The sequence below is a fragment of the Pyricularia pennisetigena genome (genome assembly GCF_004337985.1).
Source record: "Pyricularia pennisetigena strain Br36 chromosome 4 map unlocalized Pyricularia_pennisetigena_Br36_Scf_6, whole genome shotgun sequence".
Lineage (NCBI taxonomy): Eukaryota > Fungi > Ascomycota > Sordariomycetes > Magnaporthales > Pyriculariaceae > Pyricularia > Pyricularia pennisetigena.
The window spans coordinates 2,871,121-2,897,092 of record NW_021940918.1 but is presented as its reverse complement, the minus strand read 5'-3'; the positions used below and the strand labels follow the sequence as shown (position 1 = coordinate 2,897,092).

The 25,972-nt window shown below is 49.0% G+C and overlaps 9 protein-coding genes across 9 annotated transcripts; 5 read left to right on the top strand and 4 right to left on the bottom strand.

Annotated features, from left to right (window-relative positions):
* Positions 1-1,000: 1,000 nt before the first annotated feature.
* Positions 1,001-1,489, bottom strand: PpBr36_06448 (uncharacterized protein; the record flags this gene model as incomplete). The annotated part of the gene is made up of 1 exon (XM_029893593.1): positions 1,001-1,489. The coding sequence occupies one exon, from the start codon at positions 1,487-1,489 to the stop codon at positions 1,001-1,003; it is 489 nt and encodes a 162-aa protein (XP_029745666.1).
* Positions 1,490-3,322: 1,833 nt separating this feature from the next.
* Positions 3,323-4,339, bottom strand: PpBr36_06447 (uncharacterized protein; the record flags this gene model as incomplete). The annotated part of the gene is made up of 1 exon (XM_029893592.1): positions 3,323-4,339. One exon carries the CDS (start codon positions 4,337-4,339, stop codon positions 3,323-3,325), a length of 1,017 nt encoding a protein of 338 aa, XP_029745691.1.
* A 994-nt stretch (positions 4,340-5,333) lies between these two features.
* PpBr36_06446 (uncharacterized protein) lies at positions 5,334-5,480 on the top strand (the record flags this gene model as incomplete). Its single annotated transcript, XM_029893591.1, has 1 exon — positions 5,334-5,480. The coding sequence occupies one exon, from the start codon at positions 5,334-5,336 to the stop codon at positions 5,478-5,480; it is 147 nt and encodes a 48-aa protein (XP_029745683.1).
* Positions 5,481-6,005: 525 nt separating this feature from the next.
* PpBr36_06445 (uncharacterized protein) lies at positions 6,006-6,467 on the top strand (the record flags this gene model as incomplete). Its single annotated transcript, XM_029893590.1, has 1 exon — positions 6,006-6,467. The coding sequence occupies one exon, from the start codon at positions 6,006-6,008 to the stop codon at positions 6,465-6,467; it is 462 nt and encodes a 153-aa protein (XP_029746439.1).
* A 230-nt stretch (positions 6,468-6,697) lies between these two features.
* On the bottom strand, positions 6,698-7,480 carry PpBr36_06444 (uncharacterized protein; the record flags this gene model as incomplete). The annotated part of the gene is made up of 1 exon (XM_029893589.1): positions 6,698-7,480. One exon carries the CDS (start codon positions 7,478-7,480, stop codon positions 6,698-6,700), a length of 783 nt encoding a protein of 260 aa, XP_029746438.1.
* A 3,055-nt stretch (positions 7,481-10,535) lies between these two features.
* PpBr36_06443 (uncharacterized protein) lies at positions 10,536-10,844 on the top strand (the record flags this gene model as incomplete). The annotated part of the gene is made up of 2 exons (XM_029893588.1): positions 10,536-10,570; positions 10,670-10,844. 2 exons carry the CDS (start codon positions 10,536-10,538, stop codon positions 10,842-10,844), a joined length of 210 nt encoding a protein of 69 aa, XP_029746442.1.
* A 4,693-nt stretch (positions 10,845-15,537) lies between these two features.
* Positions 15,538-18,021, bottom strand: PpBr36_06442 (uncharacterized protein; the record flags this gene model as incomplete). Its single annotated transcript, XM_029893587.1, has 5 exons — positions 15,538-17,019; positions 17,095-17,391; positions 17,455-17,587; positions 17,653-17,857; positions 17,958-18,021. The coding sequence occupies 5 exons, from the start codon at positions 18,019-18,021 to the stop codon at positions 15,538-15,540; spliced, it is 2,181 nt and encodes a 726-aa protein (XP_029746441.1).
* A 438-nt stretch (positions 18,022-18,459) lies between these two features.
* On the top strand, positions 18,460-20,472 carry PpBr36_06441 (uncharacterized protein; the record flags this gene model as incomplete). Its single annotated transcript, XM_029893586.1, has 3 exons — positions 18,460-19,487; positions 19,552-19,859; positions 19,922-20,472. The coding sequence occupies 3 exons, from the start codon at positions 18,460-18,462 to the stop codon at positions 20,470-20,472; spliced, it is 1,887 nt and encodes a 628-aa protein (XP_029746440.1).
* Positions 20,473-21,851: 1,379 nt separating this feature from the next.
* On the top strand, positions 21,852-22,780 carry PpBr36_06440 (uncharacterized protein; the record flags this gene model as incomplete). Its single annotated transcript, XM_029893585.1, has 2 exons — positions 21,852-22,332; positions 22,464-22,780. 2 exons carry the CDS (start codon positions 21,852-21,854, stop codon positions 22,778-22,780), a joined length of 798 nt encoding a protein of 265 aa, XP_029745696.1.
* Positions 22,781-25,972: the final 3,192 nt, after the last annotated feature.

Below are 25,972 nucleotides of genomic sequence, written 5' to 3'. Positions count from 1 at the left end.
TCCGTGCAAAAAGTCGAAAATGCCCCCGTGCAGCGGACAAGGGCAAGGGCAATACTCAAGAACTGAGCATCCATAGCACAAAGCCTGATGGATGGCCTTACTCTTGTACCGTCAAATCGGAAATGGGATTGCTAAACACGGGAGGTACAAAACAAGACCGCATTTTAAAGCCTGGATGTGGTGTGGTTCGAAGTACCGACCATCTCTTTCCTGCACACTTGGTCATTCATTCATTCAGGGGGCAAGTCTGTATTCTGGGTATGAAAATCAAAAGAAGAAGTGCCAAGACTAGTTCTAGGGGATGATACACGGAGACAGCCCTTTCCTTGAGAGCTGCAATCTGGATGCTTGAACAAACATGCCGAAATTATTGCAAAGGGCTAGTGTGCGGCCTGACACTCGTCTTGTCATTTCTGTCATCTCAGGAGGGAGGAGAGACTGATATTTGTGTGGGGGATCACAAAATCTGTTGCGCAAATTGTATGCGCCCTGCCAGCAAAGGAGCAGGATATAACGATTCGATACCCTCTCATATTGGCACAGCCTGCAAGAGGAAGCGGTATTGAACCAAGTGTTGGGACCAAAATTATCTTTTAGGACTTTAGACGTCGAGAGGGGATGTCTTCGATGCAGCAAGTGTTTGTTTTTTTGTTTTTTTGTCTCTTTTCTGTCCCAAGTCAGGCGCCATTGAGAACATATGCAGGATGCACGCCCTATTCTTTTGCACATAGCACAGGGTCCCTTGTTGCTCCACACAATTATTTTCCGAGGATCAACTTGTAGAAAAGAAAAAGGATCCAATCACCGCCAGCCCATCATTCGACTTTCGTAAGACTTCAAGGCAGGTGGGAGGATCGAGAAAAGATCACCGGGCGCCTTACAGCCTCAAATAGTAACAGAAATACGTAGACAAAATGAATAAACATTCAAGGAAAAAAAAAAACAGATCATTTGCCCACTAAAAATGCATTTCTTCGTCGAAGTCTTTTTTTATTCTCTTTCAAGAATGAACCGACTGGCCAGGACGTTGCCCGTCACGGCAAAACATCATGATACAGCCGCCTTTGGGTGGAGTGCAGATGCCACAGCTCGCATTGCAGCAGACCTCATCGGCCGCGCACGTATTCTTTCCGCAGGCCACTCCGTCCTTGGGCTTGGGTGCTGCGTAGGGAGCCGGCTTCGTGGAGTTGGGCCTCGTCATAACCTTGCTAATTGAGAGTCGCGGGCCGGGGGCGGCGACGGTGGGCGGCTTGGGGAACGCGGGAGGGTCAGATAGGTGGCCGCAGTCCTGCATAGTGCACATCATCCCCGGCGCGGTACACGTGCTGCAGGTTGGGTTGCAGCAGACTTGTTCTCCGATGCACGTGGCCCTTCCGCAGGCGATGCCGACTGGCTGTGAGAGTTCTTTGATGGTGTCGTCGATGGGGGACGCTATAGCGATGGGTGTGGCTACGGTAGCCAGGGCGACGAGAAGAGAAGAGATGAGCATCTTGAGGGCGGAACGGTGCGCTAATCCAGATATGTGAAGGTTCTGACTGAGGGATGCAGGGTCGGAATTGCTTCAAATTTGGTGAGACTTTGCTTCCTTCTGAGAAATATATTTGGCTTCAGCTGGTGAGAGAGGATATGAGTCTGAGGATAGCCGGTATGTTGAACAGTACTTTGGTAGTCCTTTGGCAGTGTCTTTCTTCTTTGTAACAGAAAAAGGATGTTTTGAAAGAAGGCACGCCCCAACTCGATACGAGGATACTCCAGCAGCTGTTGAACTGAAGAGGGGAGCACGGGGACTTTTATCCCGTACTGGAAAGGGCAACACTCAACCAGAATCCAGATTCGGAAAGAACCCTAATCGGTAGGCACTCATGCGAATACCTATCTCTCGCTTCTTCGTTCGAGTGAGAAACAAGATGAGGAAATGAAATCGGTCCGTCAACCAGAATTCCTAACGACGACGTCAGCAAAAGGAACACCAAATCAGTGGAATGTGATAATAGGGATATGAGCCAACCTCTGATGGGAGCAATAGTTCACACGAGAGACAAATCTTGATGGGAACCTCCTCGCGTTCAAATAATTTGGGCTAGCTGCCGAGCCCACAAGACCGAGAACAATTCAATCACTCGTATTATATACTTTGACCCTCGAAGGAGTACGACCTAGCTCCGCATCAGCGCATGTGCCGGCATATTTCCGCCGCTTGCAGAAATCCTTGAACCCTTTTATTTTTCTTTTTGTTTTCTTCTTCTGTCTCCCTTCAGCCCCTAACCGGACTGAAAATGCCAACACCCGCAATTTACATACCTCGCAGCCTTGGCATAGCAGAAAATCATACCTGATCGGGAATGGCGAGATTACAAAAGCCCGTTCAGCCACGGCGTTCAGCTCGCGAGATGTATCGTAAAAATAGAATGCGGAAATTTCAGCACTTTGAGGAAAAGTTCATAATTTGGAGGTTAAATGTTTTTATATTCAAAGATGGCTGCACATCTTACAAGCCTTGCCCCGATTAAGCTTGCAGATGTCAACTTTAAGCCGGGTAAATCCCACAAAAAGCACAAAAAACAAGTATGGAATCACCCGGCTGATCTGGGATCTCCAAGAGCCTCTTTTACTTAAATTTCAGGGGTATATGGAATGCCAAGCCCTTGCTGAGGGTGTGATGGCGTAGCATTTTCCCCGCGAAACTCAAGATCGCCACCGACGTCTTGACAATATCAGCAGGTCACATAGCACTGCCAAACTCAACCTGTTGATGTTAGCGTAGAGTATCGGATGACATCAGCGCCGGTTAGCTTACCACGCATCAGCCAACATTCCACATTCAGGCCTATCTAGAACCAGACTAGAACTAAGTCTGGACAAAGCCAGAACGAGCAATTGCACCATTCAAGTGCATCGCATATATAGCCATTCTTGTCACGCTGAAGCTTATAGGTGCACAAAGTTGCGGCAACCGTTTGAACTGATGCCCCGAGCTTATACAGGAAGGATATTGTAGCATCGATTTTCTGACAAATGAGCTGTTGCCACTCTGCCCCAGTTCGCAAGATCGTGTTAGCGGCTGCAGGGCACTGACAAAAACAAAGAAGTGCTTTTCTTCGCAGAACTGAGCGCCAGAAACAGCGTCTCTTTGAGTGGAAGAACTTTGTCAAATGTCACTCATGTTTCAGCATCAATGATCGCAATGCCGGAACATTAACAGGACAGTCATCTCTCATATAAGTCTTTTTCCCCCCACTCATGTTAATATGTTACAGACTTAGCTTCCGACTCCTGGCTACTACTCAGTACTCACAACTTAGTAACCGTTTCAACAGACGAACTAACAGTGAACCAGCTCGCCGTTCCGGTTTCCAATGTGCTCATCCAGGTAGATGCGAGACCTGTTCCATCCTCCCGAGTACCGAAGCTCTGCCTCGAGGACCTTGCCACCGTCGACAAGCCTGACATCACGCGCAGATTCCCAGAAGTTGCCGTCACCGCCGCCCGAGCCACCCTTGGTCGGAACCTGCAGCACCTGACCCGGGTAGATCAGGTCCTCGTTGTGGATGTTGTTCCTCCTGGCGATCTCGTGGAAGTCGCAGTCGAACCTTCTGCCAATCTCCCTCAGGGTATCCCCCTGCTGCACCGTCACGGTGGCGGTGCCGCCGCCACCGCCGCCGCCAGAGACCCAGCGGAAGTTGCCGTTGTCGTTGGAGAGGTAGCGGTTCAGGTCGATAACGCTGGTGTTGTAGCCTCCGTCGCCGCGGCGGCACTCGGCCCGCAGGCGGGCGCCGTCCAGGCTGATGTCACGCGACGAACCCGAGAAATTGCCGGCATAGTTGCCCCGGGGCGGAGAGCAGCCCCTCCTGTTGTTGTTGTTGTCGTGGCGGCGGCGGTCGTCCTCCTCCCTGCGGCGTCTGTCATCGTCCTCCCTCCTACGCCTGTCCTCCTCTTCCCTCTTGCGCCTCTCTTCCTCCTCCTTCCTGTCATCCCTCCAGTCCTTGACCTTCTCCTCGGCAAAGTGACCAGCAACGGCTCCACCGATGGCACCGAGAATGCCGTGGCCCATCTTGTGGCCCGCAAACCCACCGGCGGCACCACCGCCCATCGCGCCCAGGATGCCACGCTCACCATCCTGCCCAGAACCACCAGGTCCGCCATGGTGCGGCGGGCCGTGATTACCGCCCTGGAAACCGGGGCCGTTGTTGTAGCTGGGAGGAGGGCCTCCATGCTGCTGGGCGTTCAACGGCGGTGGGCCGCCATATGGGTTCTGACCTTGATTCTGAGGGCCGCCGCTGTTGTAGTACGACGAGTTCGCACCGCCCTGTTGGTTTCCATAACCGCTGTTGTATGACATGACTGCAAGCTGGTCGGGTAAGGGTTTTCTTTCCTGCTGGTAGGTAGTGGATATAGGAGACTAGATAGAATATTTGTAGGTAGATAGTATTCAAGTAGTGGCGACAAAAGAGAGGGCTTTGTTAGTTATAGCCAGGGAACGACTTGGGCTTGTTAAAAGAAACTTGGAACGAGAGATGGGCTTCGTATTTAAGCTTTCACCCGCCGATACGTTTTGTTTGCCCACGGTCCATGCCTGTAGCTTGAAGGTCCCTCCAATTCGGAAGGACCCCGCCAGGCCAGTGCCACCACAGCACTGCCCAGACATGGAGTCCAGGCCCTAAGATACGGAATATCGAGCGACCCCGACGCAAGGGATTCTGGCACCTTCATTGGCAGTCGAGTTTGTCTGTGGAGGAAGAGTGGACCCCTTGTGTTGGCGCCTCTGACTGTGCCACGCACTATGGATATCTCACCGCCAAGGCACCCCGTGCCTTGAGGCACTGTGCGGTGCATTGCATCCCCACAACGGGTCCCTGTCCGAAGTGGCTGTGCGTGCAGCGCTGTTAAAAAAAAAGGAAAGGAAGAGAATCGGATCGTCACAGTCTGTTTTGATAAATGATGTATTATCTTTTTGAGTTTCCTATATCCGATGTGCCACAGGCGTACGTCAGAACTTGGCCCGTGACGGTCTGTTGGGATGGATGCAAACAGGGTCCTGCCAGGTAAGCTGTCGTGGCGTGGCGTGGCCTTGGGTGACGTTGAGTTGAGACATTGGCCAAACAAAAACGCACGCACTGGGCAGATGCTCGTTATAGAGGCTTTGGGAAAACGCTATTAACCGCCCGCCTTGTCAGAGCTCAGGCTTGAATTTTAGAGCCCAGACCCTTAAAACTGAAGATCCATCTTAGCTTTTTTTTTTCTAGTACTGCTGCACTGTATATACCCATCAAAGCTGCGTCAGCCGCCAATCGCCGCGGTTGGGCTCCGCTGGTCGCTTGGCTGCCTCTTGGACGATGCTGCCTTGGTCTTTTGCCGCAAGAAGCCAAAGCCACAATTGGTCGCGTCCGATGCACATCGACCCAACGGCGCAGCTTCATCCCTTCCCGATAGGCGGGCAACAAAGAACAGATTTCAGTTGTTTGGCTGGCCAACTTTTCTAACAAAGAAGACCCAGTCAACAACACTCACAGACAACCAATTTCTTTGACGCATTGAAGATAGAGCAGTCAAGGCTTTCAACTCAATGTGGTGCGTGAGTGGCAAACCCGAAATACTGATCGCTGGAGTTTGACTCTTTAATCTGGAATATCTACGCAGTGTTGGTCGGCATAAAAGACAGTGTTGGACTTTATCCTATCACAGGTCAAGTGAACGAAATATGTTTTGTGATTCGAACAAACAACGGAATGCCCATAATCAAATTTGTGTAACCATTCTTTTGTGAGCAACGACACCCGAAAAGAAAGTCCTTGCTACTCATAAGACCACCGAAATGTCGCTTTGTTTCCTCTTGTTCTTAACCTCAGACGTCGCGATGCAGTTACGTTTCCCAATTCAGATCTGCAAAAGGTGCCAATAGTCGCACGTACAATAAATCTCCAAGTTATACGGACACGTTGACTTGCCAAGCTGAAAAGAACGGGACAGGGAAAAGAGTAGAAGAGAACGAATTCCAAAGCCAGCAAATGCCCTCTGCAAGACTGAGAAGAAATGGCGGTAACCACTCCCTCCGAAAGTCCACAGGACAACTGCCGCCCTACGGACATGCCATCCGACCACTCGCCGGCTCCATGCATCGGCATGGGCCGCTGTACCGACCGGTGCTTGGTGTGCCCGACGAGGGCCAAGGCAACGATCGCGCCTCCGCGCGATGGACCGTCTTCTTCCTTGTCGTGACCTTCGCGTCGTGGCTGATGGGGACCCTGGAGCTCGTGTGGTACTACGAGCGGCTGCACAGGTACGGCCAAGACAGGGCGCGGGACACGGTGGTCATGTCGGTCCTGGCCGTCCTCTTCTCCGAGGCCGTCTATTTCGTGCTGGGGTTCGCGGCCCTCTGCGTCGCCGCCTTTTGCTTGACTGTCGAGACCTGCTCGGGGGCGCGGGGCAGGGAAAGACATACATGGGGGAAGTATTCAAAAGAGGTATAGACTACCTAGTCTTTTCGGGCACGCGACGGAAAATAGTACTGCAAAGGAACTCCAAGGTCACAGCTCACTGCACGGGTGGAGGGGGACTCTTCCTGTCTACTGTATCGTTTACATAAGGTTATCTTATGCTATTGCTGCACTAGATGATGAGATGTGTTGAGTCAGCAGATTGAATGAAAGGCTTTAAGGTATTGAGCAGGCTTTAGTCTACTGCTAGTCTAGTCTACAAATCAACGATCGCCGGAAACAACAATTGCATGCGCCTGCGCATGGGCAATCGTCACCGGCTGGAATTCTTCCACGACGGCCGAATCACGGTGATACTGGGACAAGACGCTGACGGAGTCGCTGTCGGGCGCGATTCTTGTCTCGTCCCCGTGCAGCGTCGACACATCGCTCGCAGAGTCATCGATACTGCAATCGTCTGGCAGGCACTCGCTTGAGGCACACACCTCGTCGCCGACAACAGACGGATCCTCAAGGTATTCATCAAACTCTGCCGCAGCCAGCTCGTCTCCAAGCGAGCGAAAAGCACCCTGAGGAGAGTCGGCGGGACCCTGAGCAAGCACAATATCAGCAATGACGGACCGTGAGTTGAGCCCGACAGGGCCGCGGTCTCCAGCCCGCCCGTAACTGTCCTGAAAGTCATCTTGGCCGGTCAAGGCACGGTTGGCAACTTGGAGCGATTCCACCTTGCGCTGGAGGTCGACCACCTTGATGTTCATGATCTCCTCCACCCGGGTGCGGTAGGCCACGTGTTGGAGGGTGTCTTGGAGGTGCACGTCCATGGTCTGGAGCGCGGAGCTATGCTCCTCGGTTGTCTTGGCGGCCTCCTGGAGCTTGTTGCGCATCGCCCCCATCTCGATGTCGTGAGCACTTGCTCGCGCCTTGCAGTTGGCCCACAAAAAGCAAACGGTGACCATCAGGACGACGACGACGACAATTAGGATGTAGCCGGCCGTCTCCCATGGTGAGCCATACCCAGTGTTGCTGTTCTCACTGGGATTTGGCATGATGTGATTTGAGGGAGTTGAAGCAGATTATGAATGGGTATAGAAGGAATATATGGGGTCGGTTGAAGGATCCGCGCGGAGGGCTGTTTCCGCTGTTTATCAAGTTGAAGAAGAAAAAAAACGTACATTGTAATGAAATCCTTTTCGTCTGACAGCTAACCAGCTACTAGTTATACAGTATTAGTGGGACAAAGATAAATGCATCAATTGCTTGACTTCTTTATTATCACCGGTACTTGTACAAAGGAAAGAAGACCGCCATTGAGCCTCAGGGATTCAGAATAGCTCCTCATATATTTTTCTTTGTCCCTTGGAATTGTATTATCCTCAAGTTGATGATGCATGACGGTGGATACTACATCTGCGGCTTTCGATCATGGAATACAAAGCACCTGCGAATCTGCCGATCTTCGCCAAATTTTCCAGCCGGTCATTTAAAGGTTGAAGCAGTCACGAGGGTGAAGGCCCAACTATCAAATTGAAGCTCAAAGTAACCCTGGCGAGCATCGGGCGGCAAAGCGGAGGCTATGTCTTCTGGAACAGGAAAGATCGAAAGGAATTTGAAGTGCAAAGACTACGATGAAAAAGAGAGAAAAAAAAAAAAAAAAAAAAAAAACTTGTTCACATCACCGGCTAGGACATCCGCTAGTCTAGAAATGCTCGGAGCTTCCGTGCCCTTAATCCTGGCCCACCTTTGGCACTGCCTATATCCAGTGCAGCTGAGAACCGTATCTTGGCCGACGAATCTGAGGGCAATCTTAAATGAGCTTGGATCGAGATGTTATTGGAGCGAAGGTCAAGATGCTGATTATCAGTGGCTAAAGCTATTTCAGAAACATCAAATACCCACACTTGAAAGGAAAGGAACAAACAAGCCGAAGCCCCTGTGGTCATTCTTCCTTCAGTCATCCAAGTTACGTCGACCCGGGGTTGTTCTGGGGCTTAATTAATTGGTTGATCATACTGTATAATAACAGGCTTGAAAGTTGCACGCGACTGACTGCATCCTTGTCTGCCACGTGGAATCAGGGGTTCGGTGACTCCGAGTCGAATGAGGGGTTGATTTACCGAAGGGGTTCCGTTTAGTGTACGTTGTTCATTGCAAAGCAAAGTAATTTCCATTCCAAACGTACGCGGCTAGGATGTTTTTGTGGTTTTACGGAATAAGTCCTGTTTTGCTGTGTGTGTGTGTGTGTGTGTGTGAGAGAGAGAGAGAGAGAGAGAAAACCCCGGGCGTAAAAAATGACATTGAAATATTTTGTTTCAGGATATGCAGACAAGAGGAAGGTAATGTTAAAATTGATAACAGTATGCGGCCATGAAAATTGGGAATATTTTTTTGATGGGCAATTGATGGCAGCATGTCCGGGGGTGGAGAATTTGGGGGCGCTTATTTCGTAACGCGACTTTAAGCCGCCCACGTACCAAATGCCTTGCGATTATGTTGTAAAGGAATTCTCCTTTTTTTTTGCTTTTTACTGCTTTTAGTTCACGATATATCTGTGGAGATCCAGAGCACATAACATTGGTAGAAAAGAAGGCATCTTTCCATGCGTCAAAGTGTGCATTCCCTGGAATTATCTCGTCCACCCCCACCCACCATGTCCACCGCCATATCGACGTCAGCACGTTGTTCAGGACTGTGAAGCGATTCCGCCCAAGTTCAATCTAGGTACGTACCGTAGTAAATCTCTTCAGCCCCGCCAGTTCCGAACGCTAGATGCGGCACAGAACGGGAGGCAGCCCTGATCACCATATATGACCGCAAAAGTCAAAGTAAACCATGTGCCTTGCAGACTCTACAGCAACACCCTCATTTCGAGATGTCAGCATGCGTTGGCCGCAAAATTTTCACACCGCCCTATTTCATCAAATGAAGATGAAAAAAAAAGTTACCGTGTCTGAGAATCATGGGCCCCACCCGAGGGATTTCGGCAGCCTGCCTGCGGCCATCAGGGATCAGTGACAGAGATTCAGCACTGCCGGGCGGACGCCAAGTGCTCCTATTAAGGGTAGATGTAAGTGTGTTGTTTTCTTAGAAGCATATTTCTCTGCGGCGTTACGAGCCGATCACGGCTAGTACGCGAAATAACTAAAATCATGTACCCTAAACCCAGGAGTGGGTTGGTGTGTTGACAATGGATAAACAAATGATAAAAAAGACATAAGATAGCTTTAAGATATAAGAATTGGGTTACAGTGAAAAGCACCGAATATCCTAACCCGGATGTTTCTTTAATCTTGAATTGGCGGACAGTCCAACAAGGTCAACTGAGCTGGCGTTTCGGCTTTCCAGTGCCGCCGTGTTGCTGCTTTGATCCATGACGAACTGACAGAAATACGACGGACCTATAGAGACATTCCAGGGTAAGATTAGAGCTCTGCATGAACGCTCAATTGCATTTCGCTTCTGCTGTTGAGCTGTACTTTCATGTTTATCAGTTCACACCCCCAGGCCGCACCCCTCCCTCTTCTACATCTTCATTGCGTTTTAGCTATAGGGTACCACTGCGGCCTGGGGTTAAAAGACTACGTGCAAGGGCACTTTGCTGCGTGTCAAGACTGCCACCGCACCACGGAATCCCTCCTTATCAACAAACATGTTGGTACATGTTGGTGGAGATAAAAAAAAACTAATAAAAAAATAAAAATAAAAAATAGAGAGAGAAAGGCCTGCGTACACCCATGCTCTAGAAAGAGTCACAACGAAGGCGGTAAAGACTCCAAGGAAGAAAATCAACTTTAGAACAGGGGGAGCTGGCTTTTCTCCTGTTCTGGGTGTCCTGTAGCGTGAATTTCGTCCTCTGCCTGTTTCTTTGGGATATAAAAGGTCGTTTCGTCCCCATTGTTTCGTAAGAACTCGCAAGAACAGGTTCTCTTTTTAACATAGACTCCTCTCTTCCCCCACGAAGATACAAGATCTACATTCACTAAGGCTTTCACAAGCAACAAACAAGACGCCGGTAGTTTCTCTACTGCCTTGCCACATTACCACCTACCTGTTCGGATACCTACCTGTCACAACCACCCCTTTCCGCCTTAGTGAGAAAAGAAAATGCCGGACTCAAAGAAAGATCAAGAGCACATCTTGTAAGTTGGCTACAGCGCGGATTCGTTCTCATTCGTATATTTCTAGTCCAAACGGGCGGAAAGGTTTACTGACGGTCAGTTCGTTTGCACACCGTTTAGTCACCAACACTCCTCGAGCAATGCACCAGCGCTTTCTGGTCGCAAGAAGCAAAAGGCTGCCGAGAGAGAAGCTCGAATCGATACATGGCTACGAGATGACAGCCTTGCACGGATTGCCTACATTAGTGACGGCAATGTGAAAGACGGGGAGCCGAAGAAAGGCTCATCAGCTTAACTCCTGAGACTTGTGGATCTCTGTGTATTCACGATATTGGTTATGTTGATAAAAGTTGTGGGTATGCTGTACTCGTGAGAGAATGCTACAGCGAGCAATATATTTACTTGGCAAAAGAAGAGAAACGATTATTGGAGAAATGAAGTAGATTTAAAATAGAGGCCGAATTGCACCGATTGAATTTTGAAGCCCAGTGTATCAAACAAAAGAATAAATAGTGTATTGGGAAAGGTTGCTCGGCTGTCAACGGAATCTATAGGTACATGTAGATCATTATAGCTCTGCTTGCTGAGCATTAGAACGAAGAAAATTATTACACAAGATCTGAATAGCCTGCAATCAACCGTGCCATCGGAGATGTGCATTGAGCAAGGAGAATCCCCAAATTCACAACCGCATGTTTGTGGTGGGTGTGACAAAGACAGCCCGTAGGAGAGCATCAAGTTGCTTAAGCTGGGTTACTGCATCATTCAGACGGGGCAACCGCTGGAGGACCCTAGCTGCCAGACTTGCCAGATGTCATGCCTCTGTTAAGAACAGGCCTTATAAGGCCCTGCGACCGCACGTAAAGTGCAGTCGGCTCCATTTTTCATGCGCGCAGCCAATTGAACAGCGGCATAATCAACAGCCTCCATGCATGTTCATCTAACCTTGCGGTTAATACCATAGAGGAGGGTAAGATTGTCAAACGCGAACCACCATACAATGCTTCTTCAGGCGGGACCGACCGTCCTAAGCCGCGCTCAGCTATTTAGAAAACTCTGCAACCCCAGTCACGAGTCTCGAGGTGACAGGCGAAACTTGGTGCACCCGGGTTCCGGATGTTCAATTCCGGTACAACCCTGGCAGATGAGCGACAGGAATAAAATTGATCGACTCAAGTCACGAGGCTGAATTAGTACAAGAGTTGCTGCAAGATAGCGAAGTGTATAAAAACAAAGAAAAAAAGAAAAGAAAAAAAAGGTTGCATGTGACGACGCAAAACAAACAGGGGAGCGGGATCCCGCAGCAGTTACTGGAGATCCGGGATTGCATCCGGTCGCCATAACTACAATGCTGTACGACTCATAGTCATCGCAAGAGGCTGTCTGAACCCAAGCTCCCCTATTCCCTATTGGGTAAGAAAAAAAAAAGAAGAAGAAAAAGAAGTCTCGTGACATGGCAATTTCAATCCGTATCGTCCAGTATCGGACCTAGCCTCAGTTGGAAAAAAAGTCCTGGTTTTTATTTGCCAAGAAAAATTCCCTCCTGTGTGTGTGTGTGTGTGTGTGTTTTTTTTTTTTTTTTTTCAATTTCAGTCCTTGTTCATTTCCTTTGATTCGTTCATCCTACCGGATGATCTGGAGTGGGCTCGGTATTACGTATCTTTCTGCTTACCCTAGCTTGCATACCAATGTAATTGTAATTGAGTTGTTAGATAGGGCTGGCATGCTGGGTGGAACCTATCCGCAAATAGTGCCCGCAGTAATTACTTTAAGGTGACATCCCCAGCTAGTGCGAGCCGTTGGCAGGTCGTTTTGTTACCCTACACAGTACACTGTATGGTCCAGCTGCAGGGGAATCCACTTGCGAGTAAAGTAGAGTGTTGTAATCTGGGGAATAATGGAAACATCAGATTCGAGGTCCTGACAGGATTGGAATCAAGATCTGCAAACTTGTACCAAAAAAAAACCTTGTGAATCACTACCTGTTCTTATTTTCACCTTAGTAACTTGATTTTGCCTGTCAGGACGGACAAAGATGCCTTTCCACAGAGCGAAAACAGCTTAATCCAACATTACTGCATGGCTCAGATGCTAGGCGACCGCAAAGTTGCGATGCTTTGCAACGTCATAAAAAGCCCCAAAGCCTTGTCGGGCTCAGGGCCAGATGCTAGAGGGAAGCAAGATTTAATTTGGGGAAGTCAACCTGCCAAAGTCTAGAGTTCTAGATCTGTCTCTCGATTCTCGGCAGCTGATAAGACGAGCGACTCGGCTTAGAGATTGTGGCTTTCCCCGTTGGAGAGTTCCAAATTGGTGGTACGCTGGACTCCCTGCGGCTGGCCCCACTTATTACCACTACTGTGGAAACTCCCTGGTAAGAATCCCAATCCCTGAACAGCGGTGGCAAATCTGCAGGCGTGTGGAGACCGCCACACTGGCAAGGGTCTAATAATAGGGCCAATTTCCTTGGTCCTCAACAATGGCACCATGGTCTCTTGCGACAACACGCGGAATGAGGGAATCACCCACGTGGAATACTCTGGAATGGATTCGTTCTAACAGCAAAAAGAGGTGAGTGGAGCCTTCGCCTGGTCCTGTGTGGTACATTTTACTGGTCGGCATCTCCGCCGACGGCTTGTGGGAGATTTGATCGCCTGGCTGTTACTCTCGGAAACAAATACCGAATGAAAATTTGAGCGTCGATGTTCACAAGCTCATTGGTCCGAGCTGACACGACTGAATGAAATCTCTCGCCCAGAGGATCGACCCGACTGTGTGAGGAAAACAGTCGATCTGCTCAACAAATGGCTGGGCAAATCGATGCGAATCGCAAAGGAACAGCAGGCGGAACTAGCTGTGGGGCGGTGACGAAATAATCCAGCCTGGCCGCCTTCGACCAAATCTATCGTGAGATATACGGAAGGTGCTGAGTTGCAAGCGGTGGATTGACGAGTTAGCACGCGGGGGTTGGATTTAAACGAATTCAAAATTGAGGTGGAAACCAAAAAAAGATCTCCAAAATACCAAGTTACCATTATAAACAAAGCATAGCTTTTCACTTATATCTAGCATATATATAACCAGAAAAAAGAATAGTCTTTGCTGTCAATAAATTTACTTCCCCTATTTACAATATTTGTTTGCAGGAGTAGTCTGGAGTCTCTCTCATTCTGACCCAGGCTTGGCTAGGTAGGCAGTTGGCAGCAGGTACTTGGTCGTCTCGGAGCTGAGGCTCCCCCGGCGACCTTGTTCAAAAGTGAATCAGATGGTGGGGACAGACGAGACTGTGGTGGTTATGGTGGCTACCATAGTATACGTGGAAGTGGAAGGGGACCTGACCATTTCGGGGTCGCCAAGTTTACATAGTAAAGCCTGGAAACGTCCTTATTTGGAGAAATGGAGACTAGAGATTGGGCCAGTCAGATTACGCCAATGGAACAAGACTCACCACCCCGTCCCGGCTCCCGCAGGCAACGTCAAAAAAATATTAATAACGAATACTAGGAGGAGGTACTCTCATTGAGAAATGAAAAAAAAAATAAAAAGGATGCCATCCGGAGGAGTCCGTAACCACTGAAATATAGGTTCCCTCCCGCCGCCGCTTGCTTCCAAAAAATCCTATCCTAGTAGTAGTTATTGTGTACCACCTACCGTCATATTTAGTCTTGGCTACCGTTTACCTTCAACTTACTTATTCGTATCTCTCTCTCGCCACCTCCACAGCCAAGCGACCGCAGATCACAGCTTAAAATCTCACAACCGCCCGACTGAAAGAGAATCGTCATGGATGCACAGGAGCCTCTAACTGTAATTAATTCTGAAGGGACTCAGCACCTGTATGTATAGTTTTTGTATTCACTCGTTTTGGATTGCGGAAGGGCTGCATGTAAGGCTGAAGCTTGTCGACTTTTCGGGGGCTTTCTTATGTTTGGCCGGGCAATTATTGCCAATGTTGACCCTTCGTTGCATACGCAATAATCGACAACAGAGAGTCGAGCAGTAGCTCTGTTCTTGCTAGCAGCGTTCGAAGGACTGCAGATCTGCCCTTTGTCAGAAACAAAGTTGTTGTTAGCGTATCAAAGGTGCGGAACTGGCAATCGGTGCAATCGGTCACAATGGACTGGTCTTCCCTGCAACTTGGCAAGAGTGAACAGAGGGAGCAGAAGCTGAAGGATTTTCTCCAGGATTTCAATTGTGTCATGGGCGAGACGGAGCTGCAGGCATCGGTCAAGGCTGACATCACGCCTCAAGCATTTGGTGGGGCAGGTAGCTGTACGGAGCTTCCGAATTAGGAGCTCTTGTGGCTTGTGGCTGGCCTCAGTGGCTCGTAAGTCCGTCACGTGGTGCAGCACCAGTGTGGTCTTGGCTTGTGGTGGTCGTTGCAATTGTGGGAAACGCGCTTGCGATGGTTGTCAGGAGCTTTTCTCTCTGACCAGCTTGATTGTTTTGTTTTCATTGACTGTCTGTTGTTATATAGATCGCCGGGGGTTGTTTGATATAACGTTTCTGCGAATGCTTGGCAAAGAACCAAAGAAAGCCCAATGGCAAGGGAGATCCAACGTTTATGAAGCTCCAGTTGCAGGATTAAAGCGTGGCTTTTGGCTATCGATGCCAAATTGGGTTTCTCGTTTATGTTAATACCGAGCTTTCATCCTTCTCTGGAGAGACATTAGAGGTTTGAATATGATGTCAAAGGAATGATAGATGATATTATATGTGTTTGCTCTCGATGTGAGGATAATGAGTGAGGAAGCGGGGAGAAATGCTGGGGGTCGCGCGGATAGTAGTCACTCGAAGCGCGGGGTGTTCTTCTGTACACACCTAACCCTAACTGCCTGAGAAGTACGGCCCCTAGGTACTGAACTTTAACAAGTCGAAGTGTGGTAACTTATATCACGGACATTAGTCCCCGCATTTTGAATACATTTGGCAAGTCCATATGATGAAGTTGCCAAAAATAATTTATGCAGTGCTACGAACAATTCCCTTTGTCAGTTGCCCTTAGAACTGCGACCGAGATCCCTTCGTACCCTGAGTGCCTTATGACCGACTGATCTTTTCTGATTTGCTTGCAATTCCTCGACCCAAGGCAAGCTATCATCGTTGCTGCCTAGGCGTCCTGGTCCACTTTCTTCTGCCTCAACGTCATCAGCACTGGATTGCTTTGTCCTAGCCTGGACATCTTGTTCATGGCGTTCCTCAACGTACGACCAGGTCGGAGCAGCGTCCAGCCTCCCCCAGACAAGAACGACCCGACTTCTGCCAGTGTTGAGCTCCGAGATCCTCTCCTCTGGGACTGGCGTGAGCAGCTGTAGTCTTTGGTTTTTCTCATCAATGCCCCTGACGAGAGCGAGGCCGACGGTGCGAGAATGCCGAGGGTCAAGGGTTATTCCCTTCTGATTTTGTATAAATGGCAAGCCCTCTGGAGTGCAGACTACCGGAACATTATTGAATGGCTTGGCAAAACTATTGTTTGGATCATGATCGACCTCCATCTCGTGGCCATGATTCTGCCCGGCTGTGGCTGACATGTCTCGAAAGGCAGCCATATCCTCCACTTCAACCATTGTTAGAATCATGCCGTCTATTAGAGGAGCTAGCATGTCTGCTGTAGGCTCATAGTCGTAACACATGATTCCAAGGATTGCACGATCTTGGCCGCCGTATTGAACAGCCCAAGGCTTAATGGCTGCCAACAAATTCGCGTTCCAGCGAAGGTACTCTGGGGTAGATGCTGGCTGATCGACATGGAAGTAAGACATCATTTGCATCATACGCAAGTCTGCAGCTGTCCTTGCTGTATACTTGCTAGATTGAGATGGCATGAGCACCAGAGGCATTTTGTTCAGACAAGCCTCTCTTAGAGCCTCAACGGTTTCCTCGGGGCCCTCTTTGGACATATAAACAACCTCGGTCGGGCAGACCCGGTCAATGAGTTCGGTGATGATGTTTAGTCCGGTTCCCTGGACCCAGCCGCATGTGTTTATGACTAGAGGGCACTTGCGGCGAAGCTTGGTTGCGTATGTTGCATACAGGTCGAGGACACATTCAGTATAATGATCGGGGTTAGTGATGGGCGAAATTGCTGCTATGGAATGGCTTCGTATTGTTCGACTGCGTCCTGATGTTGAGAGACAGGGGTGACAGAAGGGAGGCTGGAGGTTCGGGGCTTCGACATAGACTAGCGATAAAACCCCTGGGGCCCCGAATTCAGGCTGCCCTGGGTCAATGTCTAGGATCGCAACGCCGGGCTGTGGCTGGTCGTTCCGTCTGTTTGTTTCCGTGACAAGACGGTTCGCCAGTAGCCTACCAAAGGTAGACTTGCCGGAAGACTTTGGACCACAGATGAGGATGGTCATTGACTCTGACTTCCTGGAAGCGGCCACTATAGATGCAAGCTTCTTGTTCCATTCTGCCAAGGACGCAAGTTCTTGGAGAGGAGCAGACTTCGGGCCATCTTCGTTGGTGTATAGCTATCAAGTGACCTGTTAACATCCGTATATCCAGTTCAGTTCGCAATGTCATATATCGTGGTAATCGTGACTCACTATGATATATGAAGGCCTCGTAGAAGCCTTGGGCTTATTCGGCAACTCTTCAGCAGCTGCATCGTTCCACAGCTTCTCGAACTTGGGAGACAGCCTGCCTAGATCTCTCAAGTCGCTAGCGGCCGGGTGGGGACAGAGCTCGAGGGTGACATCTTCCGAGCATCGAATTACCGGGAGCGCATGGCAGTGAGGTGAGTGAATCCAGGTGACGCCGCTGCGCGCTTGTAATGTTGCGCCAGCAATACTTATCAGGCCATTTTTTACTCTAAGGCCATAACTTCCGAGTATTACGAGGCGCTGGAGGTAAAGTCAATGACTTGAATAGGCGAATCTCAAGGCAAAGGGCTCAAAGAAACTCACCTCGCCTTCGGACAGTTTGAGCACAGAAATGCCGTGGGGTTTCCGCTGGAAATTCTGCTTGCTTGCCTTGAAACTCGAAAAATAGACCAGTTTGGAAGACGCTGTTGGCTCATCCACCTTTGTGATTTCTGGACTGAGCAGAAGTCTTAGCTAAAGAAATTTAGAACATGTTTGTGTGGTGTGGATGGACTAACCTACCTTGCGTGAGAAGAGGCTTGGGATGGCACAAGACTTGCAGGAGTTTCTGGTGCACTTTCAGAGTCTACAAGAACAACCTCCGGGTTTGCAGCATCCTTGATATTGCTAACTTTGGTGGTTGTTGCCCTTTTGGTCTCTGAAGGCGAGGCGGAGGGAGAGCTTTGGGATTTTAAGAGATGTTGGCGCAAAGCAAACGCACTCATGACTGTCATGTTTTTTTTTTTTTTTTTTTTTTTTTTTTTTTTTTTTTTTTTTTTCACAGGCACAATCATTATTCCAGTAGGTGCGATGCCATAAATTCTCACCTGGTGCGCCCGGGCTCGCGCTGGCACTGGGGTTACCAATCTTTCTCTTTTTCCTCGTCTCCATGGTCTTGATTCAATAGTGAGAGAATGAGAAAAAGAATTGGATATCTCGTAAACAATTTTGCATAGGTCTTGACTAATACATCGTTATCTCCTAGCGGCAGTATCTCAACCCAAACTGAATTCTCCGCGAGCTCCCATAGACCTGCCCCATATATCAAGCTTAGAGCCCACTCCAGCTTTGGCTGACCAATTATCTTCTCCAAAATCCCTCACCGCTGCCCCTCAATTACTGGTCGCATTGGCAGAAAGACGCGACTGTTCCAAAATTTTCTTCGGCGGCCGGCGATTTTCGCGCGTCACTTTAGCTTCAGTATCACCACCTCACTTCATTTTACCCTCGACTTCATTGCCAACCGCAGAACACAACCTTCTCGACGTACAAAAGCCTCCGAGGCTCATAATCGTACATAATTGTTGTTTTGCTTGCAACACCGCCAACATGCCAATGCCCAGGGCTAACGTCCAAAGCCTGGGTGCCCATGTCTCCAACATGGCTGGCTCTGCGCGCAGTTACGTGTTTGGTAACAACAGTCGAAACTCGAAACAGAATGGCATCAAACCCGAGCCAATGATGGACGATGATGACTCTAGCAGTGGAAGCGACTCCGATAGCGACATGTCGGACGGCGAGGGCACCGAGAACTTCCTCTCCAAAATCAACGCTGCCACTGCCGCCAAAAAGACGAATGCAGCAGCCAAAAGCGGTGCCAAACTCTCGGAAGGCGTCCCAACAACAGCTACAGCTACAAATAAGACATCCACGTTCAAGAGCGAACCGAACGGGACGGAAAAAAAGATCAAAACCGAGCCCACAACGGATACAGAGGATGACACTAGTAGCTCTGATAGCAGCTCTGAGTCGGATTTAGAAGAGGAGAAGACAGCGAAGAAATCAGTGGCTGCAGCCAAAAAAGCCATCTCCAAACCTGAGCCCAAGAAGGCCCCTGCATCTTCGGATTCGGACTCTTCGAGCGACAGCGACCACAGTGATGATGAGCAATCTGGCGCCAAGGTAGCCGCACCACAGAATAGCAAGCAGCCGAAGGCGACTGCCAATAACAAAAATGACAGCTCGAGCTCAGACGAGAGTGAAGACGAGTCTGAGGAGGAATCTCAGGTCTCTAAACAGTTCAAGAAGGCTACCAAACCAGCTGCGACAGTGCCAAATAAGGCTTCCGAAAGCTCCACTTCTGACTCTGAGTCCGAATCGGAATCAGAGTCTGACAGCGACAAGGCCCAAAAGTCCAACACCGCTGTACCGGCTACTAGATCCAAGGACTCTTCTTCAGAAGAGACGTCGTCATCGGAAGATGAGAAACCAAAACCTTTCAAAGCGCCTGCGACGAAGAAAACTGTCAACGGTGCGGCGATATCCAAACTCAAGAAGTCAGCTGATGATTCTGATGTGGAAATGGCCGACGAGTCCTTTGCGCTTGTGTCGAATAGCCAGCCAGCCGATGGGGGACTGTAAGCTCCCCTTTTTGCTTTTTTTTTCAGCTACTGTTCCGTGGTATACTAACTCTCAATATAGGGCCGACGAATTTGTTAGAGAGGGGTTCCAGTTGCGCAAAGCTTCGGAGGACACAGATGTTTCAGAGGTCCTAAATCTTTTCAAGCAGGCGAAGCGAGAGGGCAAACAGATCTGGTATTTCACCACCCCGGCATCAGTGCCAGTCAGCGTTGTGGAGAAGATGAACTTTCCAATGCGCAACGCGCAGACGGGCGAGCCCATCGTGTCACACAATGGGGTAGACTATGGTGTCGATCTGGGAGCTACCGGAGTGCCTAGCACTTACAAGATTCTTGTGCCGGCAAAGAAGGGCAGTAAATATGAGATGGGTAAGTGTCTTTGCCGGGTACAAGTCAAGCTTTGTTCGTATGGCTAACATATTCTGTAGTAGATCGGGGCATTGATCACACCATGCACCTTAAGCGAATCACTCAGCTTGCTGCCTCTGACTTCACGGCGAAACCCAAGGCCCAAATTACCGCCAAGCCACCAAGACCCCAACCGGCGGTCCTGAAGAAGCGATACACACCTATTGGTGTTCCTACACCTATCCTTCCCCCAGTCCCGCCAATTTTGAAGTCGAGAGGGGACGTGGCCATGACCGACGCTCCAGATGCCCCCGAGGACAATGGATCAACGTCTGGCAAGAAGTCCAAGAAGCGCAAGGCCAACGCACAGGAAGTAATCAAGACCCCCTTGAGCGAGACAAAGTCGAAAAAGGCCAAGACCATAAACTCTATATCGGCAGACCCTTCCGTCCCAAAAAGCACACCACCCTCTAGCACACCCACGGGTACCGGCAAGAAGCCGCAGGCAAAAGGCAAGAAGACAGCTACGACAACTCCAGTCTCGCAGGCAAAAGCTAGGCGAAAGAGCTCCGCCGAGCTTCCAAGGACGCAAACCCCAGTTCCGCTCCCCAAAATGCCGGGTTTGAAGAGGTGATCACTGTTTTATTTGAGAACCCCACCTTTGACCAGCTTTTATCGCGCTTTTCATAAGCTTGCAATTCTTGTTTTTCTTCTGAATTTTACGGCAACAAGGCGTCCAAGGCGCTGAGGACCACTTTGAGCCCCTGGCTTGATGGAGTGATGTGAGCCAGGTATGATCGGTTCTTTTCTCGATCAGCAGTCATCACCAACTGCGCGGCTTAAGCATTAATAGCAGATGGGATGGACCCGCGGTAAACCGCCCCTCTAGGCTTTTGTCTGCAATAACAACTTAGTCTCTGTGGCATTTTTGCGGAGTGGTTGTTCATGTTGCATATTGCACGTGCCAGTCCAGTCTTGGGATCTTTGGTCTCACTACCTACTAGATCAGTCGAGGCGTTTCATACTGCATCTGACGGAGTTCTGTATATCCCACTCGAGTTTGGGTCTTCCACTTTTGCTTGTCGTTTTCCGATGAATATCCACAACCACGTCGGCGAAAACCGCCGATGACTCCAAATAGACCCATATCAATTCGTATTCTTAGTGTTGTTTGTGAGAAGGACGCATTTCGGAGCTGTGGTGAATGATCAGATCGATCCCATCTCGTGGGTCTAGAGATGGCAATTTGATTGTTGACGTCTGGTGGTCCTTACACTCGCACTCTCCTTTGGCCTAATAAATGGGTGGGTGGGCCAAACAAGTATTGTGCTCAGACATAACCTCCACCTAAACCCGAGTGACTGACGGACCTTTGTACCTCCGATATTATATAACGCCGTATAATACTAAACAATTTATAATTTCCCCCTCATTTTGTAGCCACATCAAATCTAAAGCTATATATCACCACTGCGCGTATTGCAAGAGGTAAAAGGGGACGAAAGTATATTACGTGTTTTTGTCTTTGCTGATTTGCATTGCATGTACCCAACTACTTGGTACACAAACCAAGACATCTGAACATAATACGATGATCTTTACCAGATCTAGACTAATGAGTGGTCTTGGCATTACTGCCAAAATCTCTACGCCGAGCCCGTAGATCAAGATTATGTATGCGGCAAATGACTCAAAAGGACAACCTAACGCCAAGACGAGGTGAATTGTATGAATGTTACCATATTTGGTAATGTGTGGCCACCGGGGGGTCAACATCACTTGGTGCGGTTCGAGGGTTTGTGCGCAGCCGATGTTCCAGCTTCCGAATTTCAACCTACTTCGGTCCTTTCCTTCGCGCGTTGGACCTCATGTCGCCCCCTATAAATGTTTGCCTTCCATATCTTCTTGCAAAAACTGGCGCCGCGTCTGCATTCCGAAATTTCGATCTAGAGATTTACAAAACATCTTTCGACGCGCCTTTCAAACTCATCCGTACCTCGAACAAGAAGAATCATGGGCGACTCCTCCACAGCACCACCAGCCACAGCGGCGCTCCAGGGCCGGCGCATACAGGTGCGGCAGGGGACGCCCGCCGACGTGGGCGCCATCGTCGACATACACTACGCCGCGTTCAAGGCCGGGCCCATGTCCAGGCTCCTGAGCCCGGGCGGAGTGACCGAGGACGCCAAGGCAAAGTTCGGCAAGAGGATTTTCCCCCCGCAGGAGGAAGGGAAGAAAGAGGGCGGCGACGAGGGCGAGCCTCTTGTGTTCGTCGCCGAGCTGGTCGGGGACGACGGCGCACAACCGGAGCTGGTGGCGTTTTCCAAATGGACCCTGTTCCGCAGGGAGCGGTCGCGTGAAGAGTGGGACGTTGAGACGCCGCCCATGACGGTGGAGATGCTCGGAGAGGGGTCAGATCCGGAGGTTTTCAACGCCTTTATTGGAGCCATGAACGAGTACAAAAAGAAGGCCATCCAGGGACAGAGACATTTACGTGAGTTTTTTGCAACCTTGTCAGCAATTTTGTTTTGGTTCAGGTGAGCTATTTCTTTTTGGGACGAACTTTGAGCTGATAGCAGAAACCAAATAAAAAAAAAATTAAAAAAAAAAAACAACGCCCAAAAGACCTCGGCATCCTCGCCTGCAGTCCAAAATACCATCGGATCGGTGCAGGGGGCGCTCTGCTTAGGCGCGGGCTCGAACTGGCCGACGCCGAGGGACTCCCGACCTTCTTGGAGTCGTCTCCCGAAGGTTACAAGTTGTACAAGCGGCATGGGTTCGAGGACTTGTGGGCATTCGATCTAGAACTCACCCAGAGGTGGGGGGTAACCCCGCAGCCTGGGGTAAACTGGGGACACGGAAACGCCGTCGAGCATTGTGGTCCTTGCCCCGAGGGCGCCTACCGGACTGTAGGAATGAAGAGGCCACCCAAGAGCTCTTAATGGAAGTTCAGGATTATAACATAGTCGACTAATGAATGGCATTATTTCAATTGAGATTTGTATCTTTGGTAAAATATTAGCGACTGGATAGTACATCTAACAATATGATTCTGCATCTTTTCCAGACTAACAGTTCATCACATTCATGGTCGCCAAGACTTGATGAGATGGCGTCTCTGCATTTACATTGAATCCGTATTCTCCGATTCTTATGGCGGACAGTAAAACCAGTGGAAGACATGACGAGTAATTTAAGAAGAAGAAAAAAAAAGCTATCCCTGTAATCTTTTCATAAATCAGTACGACTCGTTATTACGACTAAGTTAGACGAACTATTTTTTGCACATCATTAACAACCCCTCGAATTTTCATTTATTATTCAATGCGGCAAAACAATTTTGCATTCTATGTAAAAATGAAGGAGGTAGAACGATCTTGTTGTGTGAAAATTTCAGTGAAGCGTTATCGGCTCTCGATCGGATAATACAATTATTGCAACCTCTACTTAATAACCCTGATGTGCACGTACAAATAGCTTTTCTATCTCGTTTTCTATGTGCTCGCCCTCACACAATTTCTTACACCTCTCCTCCCCATTTCACCTTTTGCGTATTGTCTTGACGAAAAACCAACCAGCCCTCGCTACTAAATATGCGTTATTCAAAGTACCTTGCCATTTTAGCATTTGGCGTTTATGCAAACGCTTTACCCGTCACCCGTACGAAAGCCGGTAATTGCAGCCCCTGCAGTTGCACCTCTCCTCATGTCCACGGTAGGAAGACTGGAAGCGAGGTCAATGTCCCTGCTGGAGGCAACGTCGTTAAAGCAGACGGTCTTGTGAAAATTCTCCCTCGCTCAGATCCTTATTATTCTGATTCAAGCTGCGTAATGTGCGGGGGGTCTTGTTCGCCTGGGTAAGTACAATATTGATCATTTCCCAGCAACCTTTAAGAAGAACAAGAACTACCTAAACTAATGCCTGATAGACTCTGTTATTTCATTTTGAATCAAAGTATTTATAGGTGTTGTTGCTGCGGTGATGCTGGTAATTCTTGTAGCGGTGGCAAAGGCAGTATTAGTGGTAATGTTAGTAATGGGGATGGGAGTGGGAATGCTGGTAATGGGGATAGTAGTGGTAATGCCGGTAACAGCGATAGCAGTGGTAATGCCGGTAATGGTGCTCACGATGGCAAAGGGGGTCGTTAGGTAGCGATAGTAATCAAATGTACAAAAAGCGCGTCGAATATTTATCTTACACAGAGTATCGTTCTCTCTATAAGATTAACTTAACGAACAAGTGTTTCTTTAAATGGTTTACGTACATCCTTCTGTATTGGTTGGTCACAGTCACTTAACATTTCCGAGCAACTTGAGCCTGACTTGCCAGTAATTATATATATAGGTCGTCGACAAAATGCATACGGAACTGTTACCCGCGCTTTTGCCGATTTCTGTTGTTTTTCTCTCACTACCTGCAAAAATTAGAAGCCGAGCAAATAACCTCAGCCCAAATTTAAGCGTGAACTAGGATAAATAAAGGAAATAACAGGGCGAGGAGAGTGCAAACCATTAAAGGATCAGTAGGTCTGTTGATTCGCTCTGGGGGCGCCAAAACAAAATTCGATAACAAAAAATACGAAGCTATGACAGCTGTGAGGTTCGAACTCACGACTCTTTCGAGAGCAGAGACCAAGTGTGTCGCACATCAGATGTACGGAACTTAAATCTGCCGCCTTAACCACTCGGCCAAGCTGTCTTATTGGTTGTAATAAGGATATGTTGGTCCAGGGCCAGAACTAAGTTCTAAAGTCTGTCTGCTTTCGCAAAACTTTCCCTTGGCAAACCCGAATGGTGTGCAACTAATAGTCGCTTTGCTCGGGACACTAACAGGATTTGGGTTAGTCTGGTCTGAGCCTTTCTCCCGTTGGCGGCTTGTCCAACCGTGGATCCCGATTCGTGCGTCAAGGGCCCAGGTTGTGGCCTAACCTGCCTCGTGATAATTGCATCGCTTTGAAAATTCTGTTGTCGGACGATTCGGGCTTGGCCGGGTCTATTACGCGCGGGCTGGGCTCGGGGCGCAAGGAAAGAGTTTTCAAAGAGGAGAAAAAACTCCCCCGGATCTACGGCAAATGACAGCTCTAGATCTAGAAACGTGCCAGAATGGAGATAGATAATTGGGTAGAATTTTAAAGACTGGGAAGGTGCCGTTATCACATTGTTTTCCCCGGCTCCACTGCGATACCACTTTGTACATTTTCCAGAGGGGCTGCACTGGGTAAGGCGGGGTTTCACCATCTTACGCGGCGTGAAGCTTCCCCCCTGGTTGTGCTGGCAAGCATGTGCTATTGTAGTAAGGCAAAGGTCGACTTTGAAGAGCTTCATTCCATACATGACTTGAGTTAACCTTGGGGTACCCGATTCTGTAGACCTCTGACGAGCTGATAAAACCTTGATCGGTCATTAGGTCCAAGTTAGGTTTATTGCTGGCGGTAAATTTCATTTTGTGTCTTGCTTGAGTAGTAAAATATGAGAAAAATTGCACGAATTCCGCGACAGTCAAGGTGTCATCCTAGTGTGTTATTTGCCAAGCTTCGAAAGTTCCCCGACGGGCGTCAGCTACCTTTAGAGTCTTGGCTTTCAGATGCCGAGCAAACTCGAGAATGCTTATCCTGTTGACGTTTGGCTTGGCATCCTGCCAGCAACCAAGAGAGGAAAGAGGTAGCGTGACCATTTGCTTCGTGTTGTCGAGCCAGACCGGTACTTTGAACGTCGGTCTTGTGTAGTTTATAGAAGGTTTTCTTTGCTTTGAACGAACTTTTTTTTTTATATGGGAAACATCAAGACCTGCACACCCCAAACATTATTGTGGATATTGAACCCCCGCAACCTACCAACCTAGGGCAGAGGACCAGGCCGGAGACTGGTTGAAAGGTTTCCCGCAAGATGGTGCGTTGGATCCAGTGCGGGCCAAACTGGAAGAGGGCTGGCTGCATGAACGTGGTCATGTCATTACTTGTTTAGGGCAAGACATAAATTAACAAACTTTACTGAAGATATCCCTCATGATAAGTTTTGTTCGGATATTTACCATGAGCGAAACGGAAAGGAAAAAAAAAGCTCTTTCATGCTTATTTGGAGGCAACGAAACGAGGGACGCGATGAACCCTGCTCAGTATCCCACGTATCTCGCTG